General features: G+C 31.3%; 1 protein-coding gene across 1 annotated transcript in view; it reads left to right on the top strand.

Annotated features, from left to right (window-relative positions):
* Nucleotides 1-22512, top strand: part of fng (fringe) — a 271035-nt gene that overhangs the window by 236374 nt on the left and 12149 nt on the right. The window contains exons 7-9 of the mRNA XM_076397535.1: nucleotides 5112-5182; nucleotides 17117-17211; nucleotides 21106-21188. Of these exons, the coding sequence (XP_076253650.1) occupies nucleotides 5112-5182; nucleotides 17117-17211; nucleotides 21106-21188 (249 nt within the window). The remainder of the gene's footprint in view (nucleotides 1-5111; nucleotides 5183-17116; nucleotides 17212-21105; nucleotides 21189-22512) is intronic.

Genomic DNA, 22512 nt, shown 5'->3' with positions numbered 1-22512 from the left:
TGTGTTTCCATTTTATAAAGTTTGGTCCTATTCCAAAATTTGATCACCATTTTCGCTCGCCAACTCTCCCAAAGACACTAAGCCTATTTTAGAGATATATTCGAAAGTAAACAACATAAAAATAATTAGGTAGTTCTATATAAAATAATTTTATCATTACAGATACATACATGTTCGTATTATGTTTCATGTATATATTATAATTAATATATTTTTGAATTGATAGTTAACTAAATTTAATATATGTGTTTATAATTATTATTTTAATTTTATTTATATTTATTATTATTTCAATAAAAAATAATATTCAGCGTTTAGGAAAACTGAATTTGTTTTCCAAGATGTTTCCTTCAATGTTTACCATATTTTAACTTCATAAACGATTAAATAAAAGCTTTAATAAGCATATTGTTGTATATATATATTGTAATATGAACTATAGTTGTTGGGGTGCATTGTGACTTAAATATAGTCTGACTAATGTCAGCCTATAGTTAGGTCGATGACGAAGGTCGATGAAGATATTTTTAAAAAATCTAGTTTATTCATTAACATTTTTTCGTTCATCTTTAAACTTTTTAAACCATTTGATTTTGGTCACTTTAGGTGGTTTACAGTTGTTACTATCTACTCATCTAACGATATTTTTATTTCAGATGTGTAGTAGTAAATCCAAATTTTATCCATTGCTATTCATATGTCACATAATAATTTATGTAACAAATATTTTTAGTTCATTGGAACAGCTTAAAAATACTCTGAGCAATTCATAGGCTGTTGTGTTTCTCCCTGTATGCATTGTTTTGAAAATAACAAAAACTATTTTAGTAATGCCCTATAATGTAATAATTGGTAGGACATGAAATTTTGAAGCTTCAACAATAACATATGTATTAGACTAAATGTCGGACTGCAGACTTAATAATCTTGTCCCAAAAAATTAAATAAAATTAAATGTTTCTTTCAATTCACAAGACTCTTACTAAATATGGATTAAAGAAAACGAATATCACAAAGAAATAAAATTAACTCTATAAACAATTACCAGATAGTCGGTCCGTAAATCCAATAAGACACCCTAACATTATTATTCAATCAGAAGATTATATTGCTGTAAAAGTAGTATACTGACCATATAATTCTTTTTTAACAAATCAAAATCTTTAAAATTACTCATCTCTAATTGGCTCAATTTATGCAATTGATTATATTTTTCTGCAAAATCATTATCATGTATTTTGAAAGCTTTTTTAATTCTTTTTCTTTCAGTTTGTTTTTATTTTCGATTTCAGACTCATATATTTGGGATGTATAAGTGCTGGTAAACTATCTGAACGTATATTTATGGTTCTGCAATGTAATATGTTTATATAGAATCATGTATACTGAAATAATTACTGCCGTAGTGAAAAAATCATATTTTTAATTTAATATAAAGCCAACTAGGTTATTACGTAGATCGGAACTAATTAAATGTACTATTCTATATGTTATTCTTATTTTTCCTAAAAATTCCTAAACTCCAACTTTAAAAATATGATTTAAGGAAATTTATTAGTTATGTAAATTTATGCAGTCAACTAACCGTTTGTTCGAGCAAGGTTAAAAGCCGTTTTCGTCAATATTTGATCAAATCATCCGTCAAAGAACCCATAGATCTTAAAATTAACGTAGAACCCTTGTTTTACAAATAGACCGGGACGTAAATTAGATCGGGTGAGAGATAATAAATTACGAGATAAATTACTGCGATCGGTGAACGACACGACGATGGAGTGCTGCACGTATCGCTATCTGAACAGGATCAGATCGGCAAGATCACGAGGCACGTGGTGCACCTCATCGCGAACGGGGGGTCATAAAGGTGAACTTTCTGACTTGCCGTTACAAACATCGTTGTACAGTAACTCAAATATAATTATTGCATAAATACTAAAATATATATCTGAGATGAAAACACACTTTTATTTAATTTAAATAATTTTATATTAAGATTAAAAATTGATGACATGTTGGGTCCAGCTTATTACTAATTAACAGTGAAATTACAATTAATATATGAATTTAAGTTAAAAAGCTTTTCACCAGTTGAAATGTAAAAGCACCGTACCAGTGGCATGACGTAAAATTTCCCTGCAGAAGAAAATGTGGAAAATGTTGCCCTTGCTCGTAGCTTGTTTTGTGGAGCTTACACTTTTTTCAAAACATTTTGCTGATATTCTAAACTACAATATTTCTAGCAAATTTCAATAATTTTCATGCTATAGTAGAGTAGTTTTCTAAACTTTCGTCAAGTTCACGGCTAATAACACTTTTAACAACTTCAATCCGCCTGTGCTGGCCATATATCCTGAGTTGCTATGCATTTTCCAAATTCGAAATTCTAGTAAACTAAGGCTAGAGAAGGTGTCTTCAATCTGAAAATATTCAGAAACACAATCCAGGAATCCACGGCCTAAGCGTTTTTCAAAGTTTCGATCTTCCACCCAAAATACAATCATTCTCAGCTGAGTAACTGATACCCTGAACTGCAAATATCTGTTGAAACCGGGGACTATGTAAAGGGACGCTTTAAGTAGCTTCCGAACGATTATCGATTTAACATCCACCTCTCTTCCTTTCTTTCTTGATAATTAAATCTTTATGATCTCTTCAATATAACCATTCCGGCTACTCCAGTTTGCAGAAACAAAAACTTCCAATTTCTTCATATTTGTGTTTAAACTACTTTCAACCACTTAAACTACATGACATGTAGATGGTGTCCCAATTGTTGCCTTCTGGTATAATAAATAAATCGGCTTACTCCTAAAATATGTGAATTTTGATCTAAAAATGTTTTTCTCACATCAATTTGCGTTTTTATATTGGCTTTAAATAAGCAAACTTTTGTAAGTCGTATTAAGAAATGGTGTATGTTTTTATTGAATTAACACTACTGGTCTTTACTAGTTTCAGCAAATAAGAGACATTGCTAAAAAAATCCCCCTGTAGTATTATAATAATATTTTGCCTGTTTGGTGGCGTAGTAGTAAAGGCGATAGGACGGTCCACCTACTGCTGCGATAGTCACGTGTTCGAATCCTGCTAGGGCATGGTCGTAAATTTACGTTTGTGAATATCCTAGGCAAGAATGCAAAATCTGACAAGGAAAATGATCCCAGGACCGCCAGTAACCAGGCTGGGTAAGACCGCATACCTTCTGGGTTGATTTCTAAGTTGGTCACTCGCCAGTCGGTAGGCTTAATGCCGAGATTCGGAGCCCAAGTTAAACTGCAGGTCCAGTCCAGATAAACCCCTCCAGATATATTTTAAATATAAGAAATACGAAATAGAAATATTGTATATTTACCCTGTACCAGGCTGATCATATATTATCGCCAAAATATTATTCCCATTTTTTATTATTTTTATTACAAAAAGAATACTTGCTTTACATACAACAAAATATTACTTTATATTACGTTCAAAGTCAATTTATTGCAATAAACTCTCGATTAATTTTAACATACTGACAGTAAAATTGCAAAATATCGGTTATGGTAAAATACATATGTCGGTTATATAACAAAAGAAATGGGATCCACCGATCAAATTAGAGACTTTAATATTATACAATTCAATATTATTCAAACATTATTGTTATTAATATTCTTAATCAAATTTGGATTTTCTCCATTACAAAGTTTTTATCTTATAAAATACAAAGATTATATGAATACATAAATGAACTAATGAAAATATGCAGTAGTTAAAATAAAACTAACTACATAATTTGAATAGATGGAACACATAGAGCAAGTAGAAGAAATTATGAATTATTAACAATAGTTTTATTAACATTTTCAAGCATTGATAAATACTAAAGTGTTCAACAATTAACGCAATAAGATATGTAACTATGTTATGTAAAATTTTGTTATTTGAACCCTTGTATCAATTATTTTGTTTATTTATAAAGTAATTAAATTAATAAGCTTAAAACTTATTAGTTAATTTAGTTATTGTAAATACATTCCTTTAATAGAAATTTCTAATTTGTAAAAAAATACCTAATTGCTTTCGTTATTGTTTATATTAAAACAATGCTATAGAATAGATGAGATATTTAATATCAATGCTTTGTTGATTATTCTGACTTAATGGAAATTATATTTACTTCAATACAATTTAAAAAAGGTGAGTTACTCTTTGTTTTTGAGATAGTATGTCTTGAATTAATATTGTATGTCAAATATATTTCTGATCTTATGTTGAATACACTGTCAAAATAAAGTTTAGTAACATATCATTTTTAAATTATTCTCTTTACTCTATTATGTGGAAACATTATTAACTTAATAAATAGTGATCGAATTTCGACGACTGAACAATCACTAGCAATTATAAAAATAATAATAATTAGAGTATTTCAATAATATAGATTGATATTGAAAAATAATGAAACAAGTTGTCTGTAAGGTCTTAACGACTCGTTTAAACGGCCCATGCCGTGACCAGGGTTATGATTGTAATTTATTGATATATATCTTCAATTTTAGAAAGTCCCATAAGAAAAAACCGGCCGATTAAATTACATACTGAACGAAAAGCTACAGTGAAACTGCCGATGCTGTCTTTGGTGCCACAGCAAAGAGTAACTTTTTATACTTGCTTACTACCTGGTTAATTTAGTGTAGGTTGGCGTCATTCCATCTACGTTTGTTAATAATAGACCTTTATATAAAAATTTATCGCTAGAAATTATTTTAAAGCGAAAACTGACATCTAAGCTAACATTCAATAAGGTCGCCAAGGGCTACCAACATCAACCCGTCCTTATTGTAAAATCCTATGTTATATAAAAAAAGAATTAATCGAGTATCGGCGAACTTAAGGGTTTACTTTCGTACGATTATCGGTCGAGGCAGTTGAACACACAAAGCCTCTTCCAATATCGAATGAATGTGTAATTTTCTTCGGGCGTTTTAAATACTCATAAAAGTTTTATGTTTGGCCAATGTTTCTGATTAGTTTGTTCGTAAAAAGTTTGATTGTGTTCGGCGTATCCGAATTACTTTGGATTTCTTTTATCGGCATATTTAATATCGATTGACTTATTTTGATTTCAGCGATGGAAAATTCATCAGCATCGGCGAACGAATCCGACTTCCAGACGATGTTACAATGGGTTATATTATTGGTAAGTTATCTTATGGCATATTTTTTATTACCCTTAGTGGTTCAACAACATCTTCAGTTGGTAATAAGTATTTTTACTGTTATTATTGCATACGTCACATGAAGAAGATTAGAAGTAATCTCCTGTGTAAAATATCTCGTTCTGAATCTTGCTGTAAAGTATATGTATTGGTAAACATTTCCTATCACTTTACTATTATCACTTACATTTAACAATTGTCAAGTACAATGGGGTACACTGACAATCTTTCTTTAATACTTTACACGAACACTTTGAATTCTACTCGTTGTGGTCTCTAGAAGGATATAACTCTGTATCATTTCATTGGAAATGCAATATCTTATTTTGGAACCGTTGAATGATGGTTATGTTGAATTTGCCAGAAGTACCACATAGTTGGCTTTAGCAGGATGAAATTGATTTAAATAACGATTTGTACGTCAATATCTTATAATCTAAAGATAACTTCGGATTCCTCCGTCTGGTGGAGTTACTAGTATTCACTGTTAAAAGCAAAAATTTAATGTGTAAATTTTCTTCCATTGGCTTGAATATGGCAGATTTTTCAGCCGCCGTTGTATTAAAAAAAATAATTTCGTTTAATTCTATTCGAACATAAATCAAACTGTGTCTAGACTCACTCATTACTACCATTACCATCATATCACGTCTTCGAATACACAGGTTTCATATACAGACCTGTTAACAGTCGCGTTATATAACACTTTCCTACTATATGAACGATCATAAGAATGAACATGGTCATTGTCCCATCTAGACAGCTTATATTTATTGTAAATTATTTTTATGTTCCTCTATCAGCCAATTTATTTTTATTAATCTTCTAAATGCAGATGCTGCCTAAATGTATGTGGTATTCATGTATGGAATGGTTTTCCAAGTTTCAATAACTTCAGATACCAATAGTAACTTATCTTAGACTTAAAACTGAGCTACTTCAATCCTTCTTTGATAACCGTTCAGCCCGAACTGCAAGCTTCTATCCAAATTCCAGTAGACTATGTTTGTTCACAGCAACTTCAGTCCATCTTTGGTGGTCTTATTCCCTTTATGACTAGAGATCTTTGAGTACCTTCAATTCCAATACTTTTGCTCAAACTCCACTTAACTACACCATTTCTAGGTTAGAATAACTGCGGAACGATTGCCAATCCAAAGTCAATCTGTCTTTATCCCTTGATAATCAATTGGATTCCGGTTAATTCGAAATTCCTACCGACGTGCCAGTTGTAATGAAAGAAATGATGAAATGTTAACAACTCAAAAACTATTAATTTACCATGAAATACTATTTTATTAAACATATGTGGTACATGTACGTCTGTGAGAGACATCTTGCAAGAATGCAGATGCATCTTGCAGAATTCCAGTCTACAAAAATCCGCGAGTTACTCAATGACCCATGGTTTTATGAGGAACATAAATATTCACCTCGAATGAATGAATAAATGAATCCCGTTCGTGAAAATCTTCACGAATATGCTCAGTGTAAAGTTCTCCCTTGACGCATTAGAACACAAAAAAAACATTATCAAATCCCTACCCATCCATAAACTCCGATAGTTAAACCAATTACGACAATCCCAATCGTACCTCAGGGTCTCTGTCACCCTCAAAATATCTTTATCCCGACATCAGCAAAAGGCCATTTGGTTCTAGCTCATCAATCTGGAATAAGAAATAAAAAACTCGATGGCCTCTTCTTTCTCCGGGCTCCCTCGAGTAGCTGTGTCATCAGCTGTAAATGTCAATCACTCGAATAACTCATAAATAATCCTGTTAATTTCTGTCTCTTCATCATCTCTAGGTGACCAAACAACCAAATTTCAGCCTAGAAAGCACCATTTGCGACGATTTGCTTTTAATTATAAAAAAAACTGCAACTGAAGGACATAAAAAGAAACATATGGCAACGAAAATTGATGATACCAAGATGTTATGACATCCTCAAACGGAGAAAGTCTTAGGGATACCCCAGTCACATTTTCACATCTACGATGAAGCCAAATTTTTATGACGCAAAGGTCTTGGATATATGGTGAAACCAACTCTAGCCACGAGTTTATAATACCGAGAGAAATTATTACAGGAACATTCTATTGATTCGACTTATCTTTTTGTGTCGGACTTTCACAAAGTATGAAAATGGAAATTTAAAATCAGACTTCCAACTCCCCCCCCCCCCGCATTCTCCAAATATTGCTCCATTATCATCTATAGGTGGCAACGGCATATGGTCTGAATGAAGAATTCATTCGTCTTTTTTAATGATATCAAAAATCCTCCTCTTAATATTCAAGGTTGTGGTACAGTTAGCCAGTATATTTATTTATAATGCCAAGAATGTTATTTATATTACAAGAAAGGATAGCATAAAAATGTATAGCCACATGACATCATTATGTTAGCATCATCTCGAGATATAAGATGCAGCTGCCGTATAAATTATCAATTCAATTACATATTTAGTGCTGTTTAGCGTAATATTTTTTCCAACGTAAACAATTTTGTAGCACAATAGCCGAATAAAAAACCCAACGTTCATAATATGGTTCAATTAATCGATCCATCAAGAGTAATGCGTTTTTAAGTGGATAATTCACTTACAATGCAATAATGCCTCACAAAAAGGTGGCACTATTATGAAGTATAGGGTGGCGTGAGCTAAGTGCTAAAGTGCTGGTTAAACCAGGCAAAATAAATCGAGCCTCCAGCCGACGATTCGAACATGAACAAAAATCGAGAATCGCACATGCATTATGAATATTTTAATATGTTCGCTCTCAAACCATAAAATTTAATGAGCGCTGTCGTTTATTTTTTGGTATTATTTTGTCTCGTCATTTAATTTTACTAACGCCACCTAGCTGTTGTGATTTCAATACTTCAAATTCAGTATCATGAGGATTATTCCATAATGTGTTTATGGATAACTAGATACTGAGTCAATATATGTTTTATTTTATAAAATTTGCCATGTACCAATCGATATTTTACTAAAATAATTCAGACTAAAATAACAGCTGAAATAACATTGTATGTTATGTTCATTATTATTTCCATCGCTATCTTTTTATTTTTCAACTGTATATTCGTATCTCTGGACTAATTTGTTTTCTTCAATTGTCTTGACACTTTACTTCTGTCTGATAACACAAGCATTATCCCAGATCCCTGATATACTTGAACTTCATATTATTTCTTAATCATCATCTTTCTCTATTCTTTAGTTACTTTATGTTTCACTATCGCTATATATACAAGACATGGACAAAATAATATAAGCAGCTGACATGTATAGAAAATGTATTTATTAACAGAGTCAAAACACCATTTAGTTTTAAAACAGCTGCTATTATTCTCGGAGTAGATTCGTAGAGTCTATCTTAATAGCTTACAACGGAATGGTTCTACTACCTAGGTAGGTACCTAATTCTATTACCAAAACATCCATCCACCAATTGCTTGAATAGTATTGGAAATGAAAATCACTCTTCACTCTCTGCTCTATAACGGTACAATTATGTTGAGATCTGTCCATTGTGCTGGCCAGGTAAGATTTGTAATAAAGTTAACGTAATGTTCCTTAAATGAAGACTGGATACTTTTTGATGCGTGTATGGACGCATTACCTCTTGAAATAGGGCAGTGTTTCACAGCAATATGCTAGTCATACTAAGAATTTCATCATTGAGGGTGTTGAAATATTAATTTGCAGTAATCCGGGCAGTGATGTCAATGAGGTCTGTTGAATACCACGATATTGCCACTCAAACCAAAGCGAAACCTGTAAGAAGCAGACAGTTCAGATCGTAGGCTTCCTTTGGGGTTCCCCATATATAAATAGTAGCGGATCCACAGACATGGATTATGAACGATATTGCATGATGTTATTATGTTATCCCCTATTCTATATGTGAATGTTATGTTATCCATCCCCTTTATTCTGGCAATATGTGTAGCAATATATACCTGTACGTAAGTTATGGTGTTTATTTAAAATTCTTGTGTGCAGCACGCAATATAACTTTAATACATACAGTGTTAATAAGATAATTTTCCATGAAATTTTAATGAACTATAATAGTCCTTTTGCTACAGATACAAATCGGCAATCAAATGCCGAGGGTATAGTAATTATTTCTGGATAAATCATCATGAAATATATAGCTGTATAATTCATTGAAATATAGTACTGCAATATTGTTTACGGTACACATTTTGCTTTCTTACTGAATTAAAAGAACGAAGCGCCCTTAAGGGAAATAACTTATATAAATAAATATTTTCTAATATATAATCTAAATCTTACTTTCAAACATTTTTCACATAATAACAATAACAGGGACATATTTTAATCAAATTAACACAACGAAATATTAGTACGGTAATACAACAAATGCTGAAAACCTCCTTAATCCATAGTTGATAATTTCTAATCATCCGCAATCAATACTCAGTATCTTAGCGATAAATTAATACAAAGTTAATTAGGCTTTACACATTTTATACACACTTGGGCTTTACGTACAAAGGTTTTAACTACTCGTACTTAACTGCAGACGACATAGCAATTTATCACGAACATTATTATCACAAAATGAATCAAAGCTTTCCACGGAAATGCCTTGATTCCCTTTCGCCGTGGATCATAGAACCGCACATTCTTAGTGCTTAACTGACTAACCTTAATTTAGGTGCTTTAAGTGACTCTTTCACATGAATGTTCAGCTGATATTAACTTGCTCTAAACTTTGGTTAAGAGGTTGGTTTCTGGGTGCCCATAGAATCGTATTCTTGAACTATTACAAACCTGTAACTTTTTCAAAACTCAAATATATATCTCAATGTTTCTCCGTGATTTCTGGCCTTTACATGTAAAAACTGGATATTACACACAATACAGTTATAAAAACAGCCATGGAGATATTCTAAACAAGCCGAGTGGAGAGAACATTGGCAGCAAAAGAGAAATACTCCTGATAATATAAGCCAACTCTCTTGTTCAAATCAAACCTACCACATTTTCATAATTTTTTCGCAAATTATGCCAAGAACTTTTCAATGGAAAATATTATGACTTTTATCACAAGTTCTAAAAGATTCGAACCAACTCAGCTCTCAGAGCTCAGGCTCGAAACGAAAATACTATGTTTGATCTGTATCAGCTAGCTTAGAGTAGGAGCAGAACTTTAAGCTTCGCACGATATGACACTTGAAATCATTTAGCCAAGTTCCAATCCCGTCAGGGTATGGTTGTAAATTGGTAATTGGTTGTATAATTACCATGCCAGTCACGTAATTATTATGTGAACGCCGATCTTAAAAATTACCAGATGCTATTGGGTATAACCAATAAAAATCAATCAATTTAATAGTTTATGAAAGTCATTTAATAATAGTAATCTTTGTAATATCTTCCCTTAATTGTATAAACTCTCATATAAATATAGTCTGCACCAATGGAAACATTTTTCAAATGGTATAAAAGTTATGATTAATTAAAGTTTATCCGAGAGACAAAGTCATATTATCAATTTTATTTCGCAATAATACCGAGAGTTGCGGTTGACTGGCAACTTAATACAAGTAATTTAAAGTTTAGCAAAGTTAAAAGTTTATGATCGAGATCTATTTTCCAGATAAAAATGCAGTTAACTTTTAAGAAAAGGCGTTTTAGTATAGAGTATGTCCATTATGTGAAACTCTTTTATGACCCCATTAAAATTATTTTAGAATTTAGTAAGTAATGTCGGTCAGTTAATCTGCAAATAGGTCAGTTGTTGAACATAAATGGTATGGCGATCATGAAATAATAAAACGTGAAAATATTTGTGTTTTTCATTATTATTCCAGGAATAAATTTGATTTGGTGTTTCCAAATTTTCTAGATTAAGCATTGCTTGCATGAAGCTTACATTTTCATAGTTCTCTGAGTAATAAAAAAATCAGGAGAATGTTATACCAGATAGGATTGGTTTTAGAGGCTTTATCTTGGTTGGAATTATTTTAGTGTCTCTAAATCTCAAAAACCTCTCAATTTTTCTCTCAAAAATAGTCTTGTGGAGTAGGTAAAATATAGATTGAACTAAATACATCCAGTATTCAGCCTAAATTGACTGGACGGTCTGTTCATAGTTCATATATCGTTTAGTTAATTTTATCCGCGAACTTATAATCCTCCCAGTTTCTCCTACATCCTACAGGGAATCTTATATATACCTGATATATCGTCCTGTGTGGCTTAAATAATCGTTTTTACTATAATTTCGTTAGTACTATTCCAAGGCGGTCTCTTGTTATATGAAAAAATGGGCGAAATGCTAAGGAAACTTTTTCAGTTTTATCATATTCTTTTCCATTTTTGCAGCAGGTGAGCTATTGGATCTTATTGTACATTATCGGGATCTTTTTATTGATATCCCTTAAGCTGTATTCATTTTGAAATTTTTGAAAAGACACCTTTGAGGTGATCAAGTTCACTCTAAATAATCAAGTTAAGATGTGATTAAGGAAGACCTGTGAATTAAGAAATTGAAAATGTCATGATGAATTGGTTTCCTGAAAACCTGATATTTAGTGTCCTTTCGCCTAACTAAAATATCTCCATCTCCATGATCAATTGGATGGTAGAGATTGTCCCACCTATGATTCCAAATGACAGAGCATTACGTCCGCATATCTAAACCAGATAGTAGGTTTTGGTACGAAGCGGACCTGCCTTGTAAGGAAGAAGTGCCTTATTTTCAAAAAATCCCATCGAAAACCTTTTTAAGATTTTTTTTATTATATCTAAAGTATCCTTGATGTGTCCTATGAACAATCGTATAAGTATTAAAGTTAAAATAATTTCACACAAATTGTTTTCTGCGAAAAACCTGGCAACAGCTTAGAACAGAAGGAAACAAGAGAAAATTCAACAATCTACAATCTCAATATATTCAGATGCTCCACAGGGCAGTGTCCTTGGTCCATTGTTATATCTATTCTATACAGCTGACATACCGACCTTAAGAAATACTACTGTTGCAACATGTGCTGATGATATAGCGGTCATATCGTCACACGAGGGTCCAATATCAGCCACAAGAGACCTCCAACTTCATCTAAACAAAGTTGAATTGTGGTTGAAAACAAAAAATGGAGTATTGGCTGATCGGGCGTAAATCTAGATTATCCTTAGATAACAGGGTTTTGCTGTATAAGTCAATGCTTAGGCCCATTTAGCCCCTTGATATTGAACTGTGGGGTACTGCTAGCAAATCTCTCATAGCTATTCTTTAGAGGTTCCAGAATAAAGTGTTGCGAGTCACCATCGATGCCCCATATTACGTCCCCAACAAACTAATTCAGCGTGATATCCCCTTGAACCCCATAACGAGCTTGATTCAAAGTGTTAGTGTAAAGTACTCTGAAAAACTGTTACTGCATCCCAATGCACTCGCTAAACAGTTAAATGTACGCGATGACACTTAAGTGCGTAGGCTTAAACGCCATATCAACTGATTAATAGATATATGGAGTGGGATACAATAATATTTAATAGAATATATTTATATTATAAGTTTGTACAGCAGATCACTTAATGTAGCGATTTTCTACATATCAGTATAGTTATATTGTATAACGGAAATCATAAAAGTATTTATTGCCCATGGACAGATTGTTGAAGTTCTAAGAGATTAGTAAAAAAATATGTTGGTTTTTTATTACGACAATCTACGGACACAGCAGTGGTTCTTCGCGACAGTTCCATCGATACGCCATATGTTTTATTTATGTTTTATTTGAAATCGAAATTTACAACTGCTTTGAAGACTTGAAAAAACATTGACATTAATGAATTATATTTCGATTATTAATTTGGACATAACATATACTACTTCAAACTATAATCCGTAACAAAAAAATCAGGAAAAATAGAAAGAAATCCTATTTGATGTTCCGTCATTCTCAGTTCTGATAGCCGATTCTTATTAAGTTAATTGTGTCTTAAAGATCATCTACCCTATCGGCCATTATCTTCGTCAAGCCTATTACAGAAAGAAAGGAGAAAACGTCAAAAGAATTTCTCGCGCACCTGCTCCGCTCGTCAACTTAACTAGGTGTGGCGGGGGCAGTAGCTTCAGTCTGGACGGGCCCAGAAAAATACACAGCCTCGTCACGGCGCTAAATTGAGGAAACGTCAATTAGATTAAAGACCACAATTGCTCGGAATTGACTTGGGCCCGCCCGGTTCACAGTTTCGCACACCCACATCATATTTGTCTTTCGCCGCTGCAATTTCGACCGCTCCAATTTAAACGATGAGATAATTGACGTTCTGAAATCTTCGTTGTATGTTGATACCATAGACGCCGTTCTTTAGGGATCAGGGAGATTTTCGACAATCATTGATAAGACTTACCTAAAAGAAAATTAAAATTACCATTAAATATATCAATAGCATCTGTCGTAAGTTTACTCTTTCAGTCAAATTCAGGTTTAATATAAATTCGATCAAGATAATGGATCAACAGTAAATCAAGATGTTTATAGACCTATTTATCTAGCAGCATTTGATCGGATAAGTATCTCAATTGGGACTCAATATCAGTAGGTTAAAAATAGCAATTAACACATTAAAATACAATAAAGCATTTGTATTTATGGGGTATTATTCAATTCCATAGAAAAATTCAATTCCTTTTTACAGACCCAGAGAACATTCAAATATAAAAATAATTCTACTTCGTTTAAAATTAAATTATAAATTGCATGTTATGTATTATAATTATAATAGTATTCAGTAATTACTTTTTTCCTTTTCTTTCGAGGTTAGTTCCTGAACGCATATATACATATATACATGTCCGTCTCGCTTATAATACCGTTGGAAAATATAACCACATATACATTTAACTGTCCCAAGCAATTATTTCCGTCCTTTTCTCTGTCGCTATTTATACAGAAAAGGATTCGTACATCTTCATCTGACATCTCGTTGAAGTTTTCCAATAGTTTTCTAGCAATTCTTTTTTATTATTTTCTTGTCACTTACCAAATTTTGCTAGTAGAGTTATCTAGTAATTTATGGATACTGGTTAGTTTAAAATAATAGGATAATATACTCTTTTATCTCATTTCAACATGTAATATTCGTTCAATAAATAGAAATTTTAGGTTTCAATTTCAATATAGCAGATAAATGTAGTGTTTGAAAAGTTTTGAGCATTGGCGGATTTTTTGTCAAAATGGCAGAAAAAGTTTATACACAGTGATGATATTTTTAAAAATACTACTTCAAATGAAATTAATTTACTGATTACAAAAGGTAATTTTTTCATAAAAAAATTTAAAAAGTTAATTACTTACGTAATTGTGGGTACAGACCTGATCATTCGGGACGAATTTCATAGGAAAATTGAAAAAATGCGCATGAGCTGAATTCGGCGAACATTTGTGATGAACAGGTTTCAAAATTGGTTCAAAATCGTAATGCGCATGCCCTTTGCTTAGTTTCAGTGTTCGCCACAATGACTTTCAACGTTTGGCGACGAACAGAACGCAGTTCCAGCAGTCGATGATCTGGCCAACAAATTTGAACGAACGTGGGCAAAATTTGCAGGAATATGAATGACATATGTTTTGGTTTCGAAAAAATAACCCTGTTTTCCTGTAATTTAATTATTACTATAAAGATGTCTTTGAATGATAAATATGTGTTTTATATCTATTAATAATTAATAATAATACATATAATTATATAAAAACCTTACTAAAAACACGAAAAATTAAAATATTTATATTTTACTTGCAGGAATCTCAAATAACATTTAACTTTGATTTCTATTTTGCAAATGGTAATTACAAAAAAACGTGTCAAAATTATTAATTGTTTTTCTTATCTTTCATTGCAGGGAATTAGATTTATTGATACTCTCCATAGTACAAAATTTATGAAATAATATTTAAAAAGTATTTCACAACTAGTGATCGAAAATATATTTGATAATAATTGCATATAAAATAATTATTAACAATATGAAAGTATTAAATTTGCCAACTAATTTTATTTAATTCCCAGAACAATGCAAACATTTTAAAATGTGACGAACACATCAACATGTAAAAAATGGATGGTAACCATCCATTTAACGCACTATAACTGAACAATCGCTTCTTAGCTTCTGTCGAAAAAAACTACCATATCTTCGACCTAAAATATAAAATAAAACTCATTAAACACAGTAGTTTTACAGAAAAGAGTCACTTAACTATGTTATTCTTTACACAGCAGATATATCAATAGTTTCAAGGTGTTAATTTTTTCCAAAATATGTCTCAAATATTCTTGTTAGCAAGTTTATTTTTTATAATTTGGGAAGATACTAGCATAATATCCTCTTCTAAGGACATATTGCACTTGTCAGCTTTTATTTTTTCATACTTTCATAGCCATTGTGTCTGAAACAATTTAAACCCAGTTAACAAATATTTCACCTTCAAAATAGTAATAAAATACATAAAATAAATATAATAATATATAAAATACATCATACAGTAAATACAAATTCATATATGTTTATATAATTTCTGTCCCTTTCATTAACGGATGAATTGCCTGATGACTCCATTTATACATTTTATGCCACCAAATAAAGGTAATATTCTTAATTTAAGGTTTTATTATGTTTACCTCATACTGAAATTTACACATACATTCTTTTCTCTTGGGACTGGATATATTTTGTGGTAATTATGGATCATTTTGTAATTGTTACAGACTTGTAAATGTTTGAAATCTCTTCACGAATCTATAAATAGAATACTAAAGCCGTATAAACCTAAGTGTTTTATGTTATATTCTTACCATAAACTTCAAACTAGTTGAATTTCAATATTATTCGTATTTTCTTCCTTGTCATAACTTTGTTTATTATGTTACCGGCAAGATTTTTTAGAACTAAATAACTCAGCGTAAATAATATTTGCGTTGAGCGTTTTTTCTATTACAATTGTTAAATTGCATTAAATTACATTGTAGGTGGTGTAATATCATTGGGTCATTGACCTTTGGTGTGTATGCAGATAGTATTTTTGTTATACAGTTTTGAATCCTCGGATTCATTATTAAGATTATTATATTATTGCTGTTATTACTAGTGTTATTAACGTTATTACCTTGATAAAAAAATAGACTTTAAATACCAAAATCTTTTTTATACTCTGCTATAAACTCATGCGCCTTGCAAGTCCATGGGTGCATAACAAACCAAACAGGGCAATTGCATTATAATATGAGTTAAGTTCTTAAGCTATGAGCCATGCAAAGTTAAGAGCTTCTCGCAAATGACGCTGGACACTCAAAGAAAAGTTCATGTTGATAACCTGGTCTGGATCTAAGGAATTTATGATGAACAATTTTTACATCTTTTTATTTGTTGTTCTAATATATTTTGAATTTGAACTGTTAAGCAATAACTGTTAAGTTCACTGTTAAATTGGATAGATTTGACATTTCCTTACATAAAATAATAGAATTCCATTTGGTATTTTATATTTACTTAATGTATTTAAACGATAATCATGGCACTCAGTCATGGCGATTGTTTTTTTTTTTGAAGAAATCTCTTGCCCAAGCCCACCAAAACACTTTAATAAACTTTGGGCTCCATAATGTCGCAATTGTCGGCTTTGGTTCCAGTATTTAACTAAAATAGCGATTTTGATGTCAGTGACAAAGAATAATTTGGAGGACCATAACAATAAATTTCAAGACTTCATCCGTGCATTTAAGAATTTTGAGACATATTTCTGCGACGTATTGTAACCTAATACTATAATATTATTATTGCCTCATAACTTATATGTCATAATAGTCTGAGATAATAGATAATAGAACTAATTAAATATTTGTTTGTTTATTTTCAGAGCACTTACTACAGAAACAGTTGACAGTAGTCGATCAGTTCCATTCACACTTGGAACCAATGAAATTTATCCATCGTGACATCATAGAAGATCAAGTGAGTATTTCTGAATATTGTTAAAATCCATACATTCTATTAAATATATTTTCTATGTGTCTTATTTAAAGTTAATTTATTTTCATTTTTCATATGTTTATTAAATATTTTTGTAATTAATGTTATCTTTTCTCCATTGTCATAAGTTAATTTATTACCAGTTTTAACTACAGGATATATTTGGTAAAGATAAATGTAAATCTATAACCGTTATTTTTTCATATTCGTACACCATACGTTAATTAATATCCGTTTTTGATGTCTACTATAAATCTTTCTATAATTTCAATGAATATTCATAAATAATAGATACATTTTGAACTGATATATTGAGTTACGCTCACGCATGTTCTATATGTATTAGGCCCACGGCGCTTTTCATCGCTTCGTATTTATAGCCGCAGCAGATCTGGAAAGGATATTTCATTAATGATTTAATTGCGTAAGATGAAACTAAGTATAATTCAAGTACATTTCAGATAAAAATTATTTTAAACAATAGAAAATTAATAATCATCATTATCATCATCTGTAACATACCTAATCTATAAACAGTCGACGCGTTTTACTGTTCTTAAGGATAGAATATTACGTCATATTTTATTGTGTTTTTTATTGTATTGTGCTTGTATTTTGACGTCTTTATAACTTTTAGCAGATATGTTTATTATTTACCCAATACTTGATAATCGCGGTTAATTGTTGTTTTTAGCGATCGACTGTAATTTACTAGGTTTTATTAAATTGCATTATGCTTTTCTAATTCCCTCGTATACATTTTACGGTGTGAATGCTCGATTTTGCTCTTGATATTAACACCAATAACCAATTAACACCAATTAGATTCTTTTTGTATATGCTTTTTTTGGTGGAAGCGGGTCCATTTGTCACATAATATTATTGCAAGCTAGTTTATTAAAATTATTATTTTGATATAGATCATCAAATATAGAGGTGTTATATCGCACGACAAACAGGTCAATCGTCAAGTCCCCGGCTTACCATTTAAAACACATTTTTTTCTGGCAAAATTAGTTTTTTTATTCAACGTAATTCCCTTCAAGGGTGATACACTGATTATAGCGACCCTCTAACTTTTCGATGCCATTTTTGTAGTACAATTTATCTTTTGCTCCAAAATAAGCCTCAGTTTCGGCGATCACCTCTTCATTCGACGAAAATTTCTTCCCAGCGAGCATTCTGTTGAGATCTGAGAACAGGAAATAGTCGCTGGGGGCCAAATCTGGAGAATACGGTGGATGAATACGGAAGGAAGCATTCGAAGCCCAATTCATCGATTTTTACCATCATTTTCACTGACTGTGACACGGTGCATTCTCTTGGTGAAGCACCACTTTCTTTTTCTTCAAGAGCGGCCGTTTTTTGGTGATTTCATCCTTGAAACGGTCCAATAACGTTATGTTATAGTCGCTGTTGATGGTTCTGCCTTTTTCAAGGTGGTAGTAGCATCCCAAAATACAGACGCCATAACCTTGCCAGCCGATCTGAATCATCTACTCTAATAAAATAATATTTAATTATTCTGATTTGTTTATATGTGATTATTGAATATTTCTGATCATATTCGAACAAATGTAATTGAGCAATTAATTGTAATTGTAATGTAAAAAAAAACATTTATTTTAACATGTTTTATGTTGTAACACAACATTTAAATCTGCGATTTTCTTTTTTCTTTCTTTTCGTTACATTCTTCTAGAACGATTTATTTTTGATCGCCTTAAAGGTTTTCATTGATTACTTTTTACTTAGATACATAAGTAGCAGATCTATGTTTCTTATTGTTATGCATTGACGTAATACATTATTTTTCATTTGATTTCATATCGAATTTTTTTTTTCGTCTTCTATATCTATGTATGCTCAAAATCCCATGTAAAAGTGTAAATACAATATTCTGATACCTTAGATATATCACGCAACTTGATGTTAAGGTTTTTTACAACTATTTTGTGAGCCTTTTGTGTGCCTGGCTCAACTGAGCGATTTACAAATTGGATGAGAATCGTTTTTTTTTATGGTCTATTCAGTAATTATAAACTCGAAAAGATGCTAGCTAAATGTATCTATTTTCGGATGTGAGCCACCGAGAAAAATATCGATATTCTGTTATAACGATATTTTAAAAATTATCGATATATCGGAGAAAAAAATATCGATTTATTTGCAATATATATATATATATATATATATATATATATATATATATATATATATATATATATATATATATATGTATATATACATTTTTAATAAACATTTACAATTAAGTACCTAAATTTAGTAAAAAAATTAAGTACTAATATTTAAAATTAAGTACCAATTTAAAAAGTTTACTAGAAGTAATTAAATGGTTTTCTTAACTTTAGATAGGTTTTTTTTGAAAAATATGGAAGAATATCGGCTTACATATATTAAAATACAAATATAGGTCAAAACAAATATAGACTAAAAATATGGATATTTTTCGAAAATATTGAAAAACTGATATATCGATATTTTTTCGACATCCCTATATAGAATCTCGACTGTCGACCGAATGTTATAGCCGGTATCCAATGTTCAGCCGAAGCTGACTCGATCGTATGTTCATATCACAGGCATTATTAGTGTTCTTTTTTATTCATGTACTTGATATCATCTCCTATGCGCACGTTTCCATACTTACGGAGACCTTGTACACTTCTGTTATCTTCAGATCCCTTTTAACTTTGGGGTTAAGTAGCGCCTAATACAATTTCTTATGTGGTTTGGAAATAACTTTGTTATTATTATTTTTTATTTAAAATCAAAATATTTAAAAATTAACAGTAGAAAGCGTTAACTGTTGGTATTAGATAACAAAAAGAAATATCTCTAACATTTATCTATGTACAGGCGTACAACAATCTGATCTGATTTTATCAGATCCTCAAATAAAATTAAAACTTTTTGCATGCCAGACTAATTGAATCCACTAATTGAACATTGATATAATATATTTTATTATATCTCATTCGGTCTGATTTTTATGTTATTTTTTTTTTTCATAAATTGCAATAGAAGTATTTCAAGATTATCATGATCAACATGAGCGGTATGCAAAGTCTCGAAGTCGTAAATCGCCAAACTGCAATTCACTCCCATCCTTCCCCATCAGTGCTGCGCTAAACAATCGATGATGCTCGCTATTATTCTTCCTGATAAAATATGTTAAACACCGAAATACGACATTCGTGTACGAACAAACTATTTTAAAATGCCGCCGAAATACTCTCGCGGAATTATGTACTACTTGAATAAATTTAAAATTTTATGACAAAAGCCCGACTGGAAAAATCTTCTCGGCTTTAAGCTTTCACGTTACGTCTTTACGACGCCGTTTAAAGGCCGACTTCGCTTTTACGGTTTCACTATCGCGCCCATCAACTATCCGAAACTCTCAAAGTCATATTAACTTTACGTTTTGTTTTAATTAGAGTCATATTTTTCGCAATACCCACTTAAGACACCCACGAAAGAAAACAAAATCGCAATATATCTTACTCAAAGAGACGAAGATAAAAAAGTAATTTTACTGCGGGATGGCAAATCTCATCAGTTGCAGGAGGACTCCTATCGAGTCGGTTATTGGGGCTCGTTCTCTTGTTATACTTTTTGCCGCCTTTATATCCTTTGTAAAACAATGTGAAAATCTGAAGGTGTATTACCGGGTGACTAATGGTACTGTAGCGTTTTAAGGGAGCCCGTCAAGAAAAAGCATTACGGCCTACTTTTATTACATACGCTCGTATAGATGGTATATGAAAAGAAACTAAAAAGACCGACTGAAAGGAAATTTTTCATTATATCCGGTGGATTACAAATTATAGTAATGGTACTTTTTTGTTTCAGATTTCTTTCAGTTACGCAAAGATTAAAGAGGAGTGGAATGTGGTCAAAATCGACGGTTTCGACGAGAAATATGACCAAAATAGGTAATTTACTTTCAAATATTATTTGTTAAATTAGATTTTAAAAATATTAAATATGCATTTTCGTTGTGAAATTTTTGTAAGTATTATATATCAATTCAAATTTGTAGTGTTGTTATATTGATCCCAGTCTGCTTAATTTCAGCCAGTTTTATTTTCGTACTAAAAATAAAACTCTCCTACTTATACATTATCAAATTAAATATCCGCAGATAGTTCCAACTTAAAATAACTTTGTTTCAAAAATTCTTGACACCGCAGTTAATTTACAGATATATTAGTTAATTTAAATGATCGAACATTCAAAGGCCAAAGGTCCTTAATCAAAGGTTAACCTTCTAAACAATAAAATATACTCACACTCGCTAATTACTGTTTTGAAACATTCATGGGCAGAAACCAATTGACAATGCTAAAGCTAATTGGTATTACCCGATAGGATCTTGAATTATCTGTAACATATTATTAGCATCTGCTATATGCAACTTTTTGCTTCGCCAATGTAGGGGTGTTGGCTGCCGAAAAAAATTACGATATTTCGATATATCGATATTTTAAAAAAATACCGATATATTTTTTGCAAGAAGTATAATAAATATCGACATTTCCTAGAAAAAAAAATAAAAATAAAGAAATATTATGCAAGAAACATATATTTTTGCGAAGACATTTAAAATTAGGTATCAGAATTCACCAAAACGAAAAATATCGGCTAAAAAAATTTCGATATATCAATATTTTTCTGCATCCCTAAGCCAAAGATCACGAACTTTGAAAATATAGGAAGGAATATGTCTCTTACAAAAATACCTCATTCTGTATATAAAAACGTTTTACATAATGACAATAAAAATAAACACTATCCAACATTTTTAAAACAATATTTCAAGTAGCATTGTTAAGAAATCATATTGAATATATAAGAAAAAATATTGTAATAGTGTAATAGTGTTGCATTTTAAAATATCACTATAACTTCTGCAATTACCACTTAACCATGCTAAATTTAAAAACCTTAAAATTCAAATTAGACCTCTGTGTATTTTTTGAAGTATCCTTTTTACCAAGGTTCTGTTCCTATTAAGCCTACCGACCAACCGGCCAGTGACCAACTTAGAGACCAACCCAGAAGACATCCGGTCTTACCCACCCTGGTTACTGGCTTGACTGGGATTGTTATTCCTTGTCAGATTTTTCACTGTTGTCTATAAAGACATTTACAATTACAATCACAAACATAAAGTACATCCATGCCCCAGCAGGTTCCGAACTATCGCAACAGTAGCAGGACCATCCTGTCGTCTTAATTCCTGCGCCACTAACTCGG

Source organism: Rhynchophorus ferrugineus, unplaced genomic scaffold (assembly GCF_030347505.1).
Source record: "Rhynchophorus ferrugineus isolate W39M unplaced genomic scaffold, kcgeb_rfMv2 rfM2, whole genome shotgun sequence".
Lineage (NCBI taxonomy): Eukaryota > Metazoa > Arthropoda > Insecta > Coleoptera > Curculionidae > Rhynchophorus > Rhynchophorus ferrugineus.
Note: the sequence above shows the minus strand (reverse complement) of the source record. Positions and strands in the feature narration are given on the sequence as shown.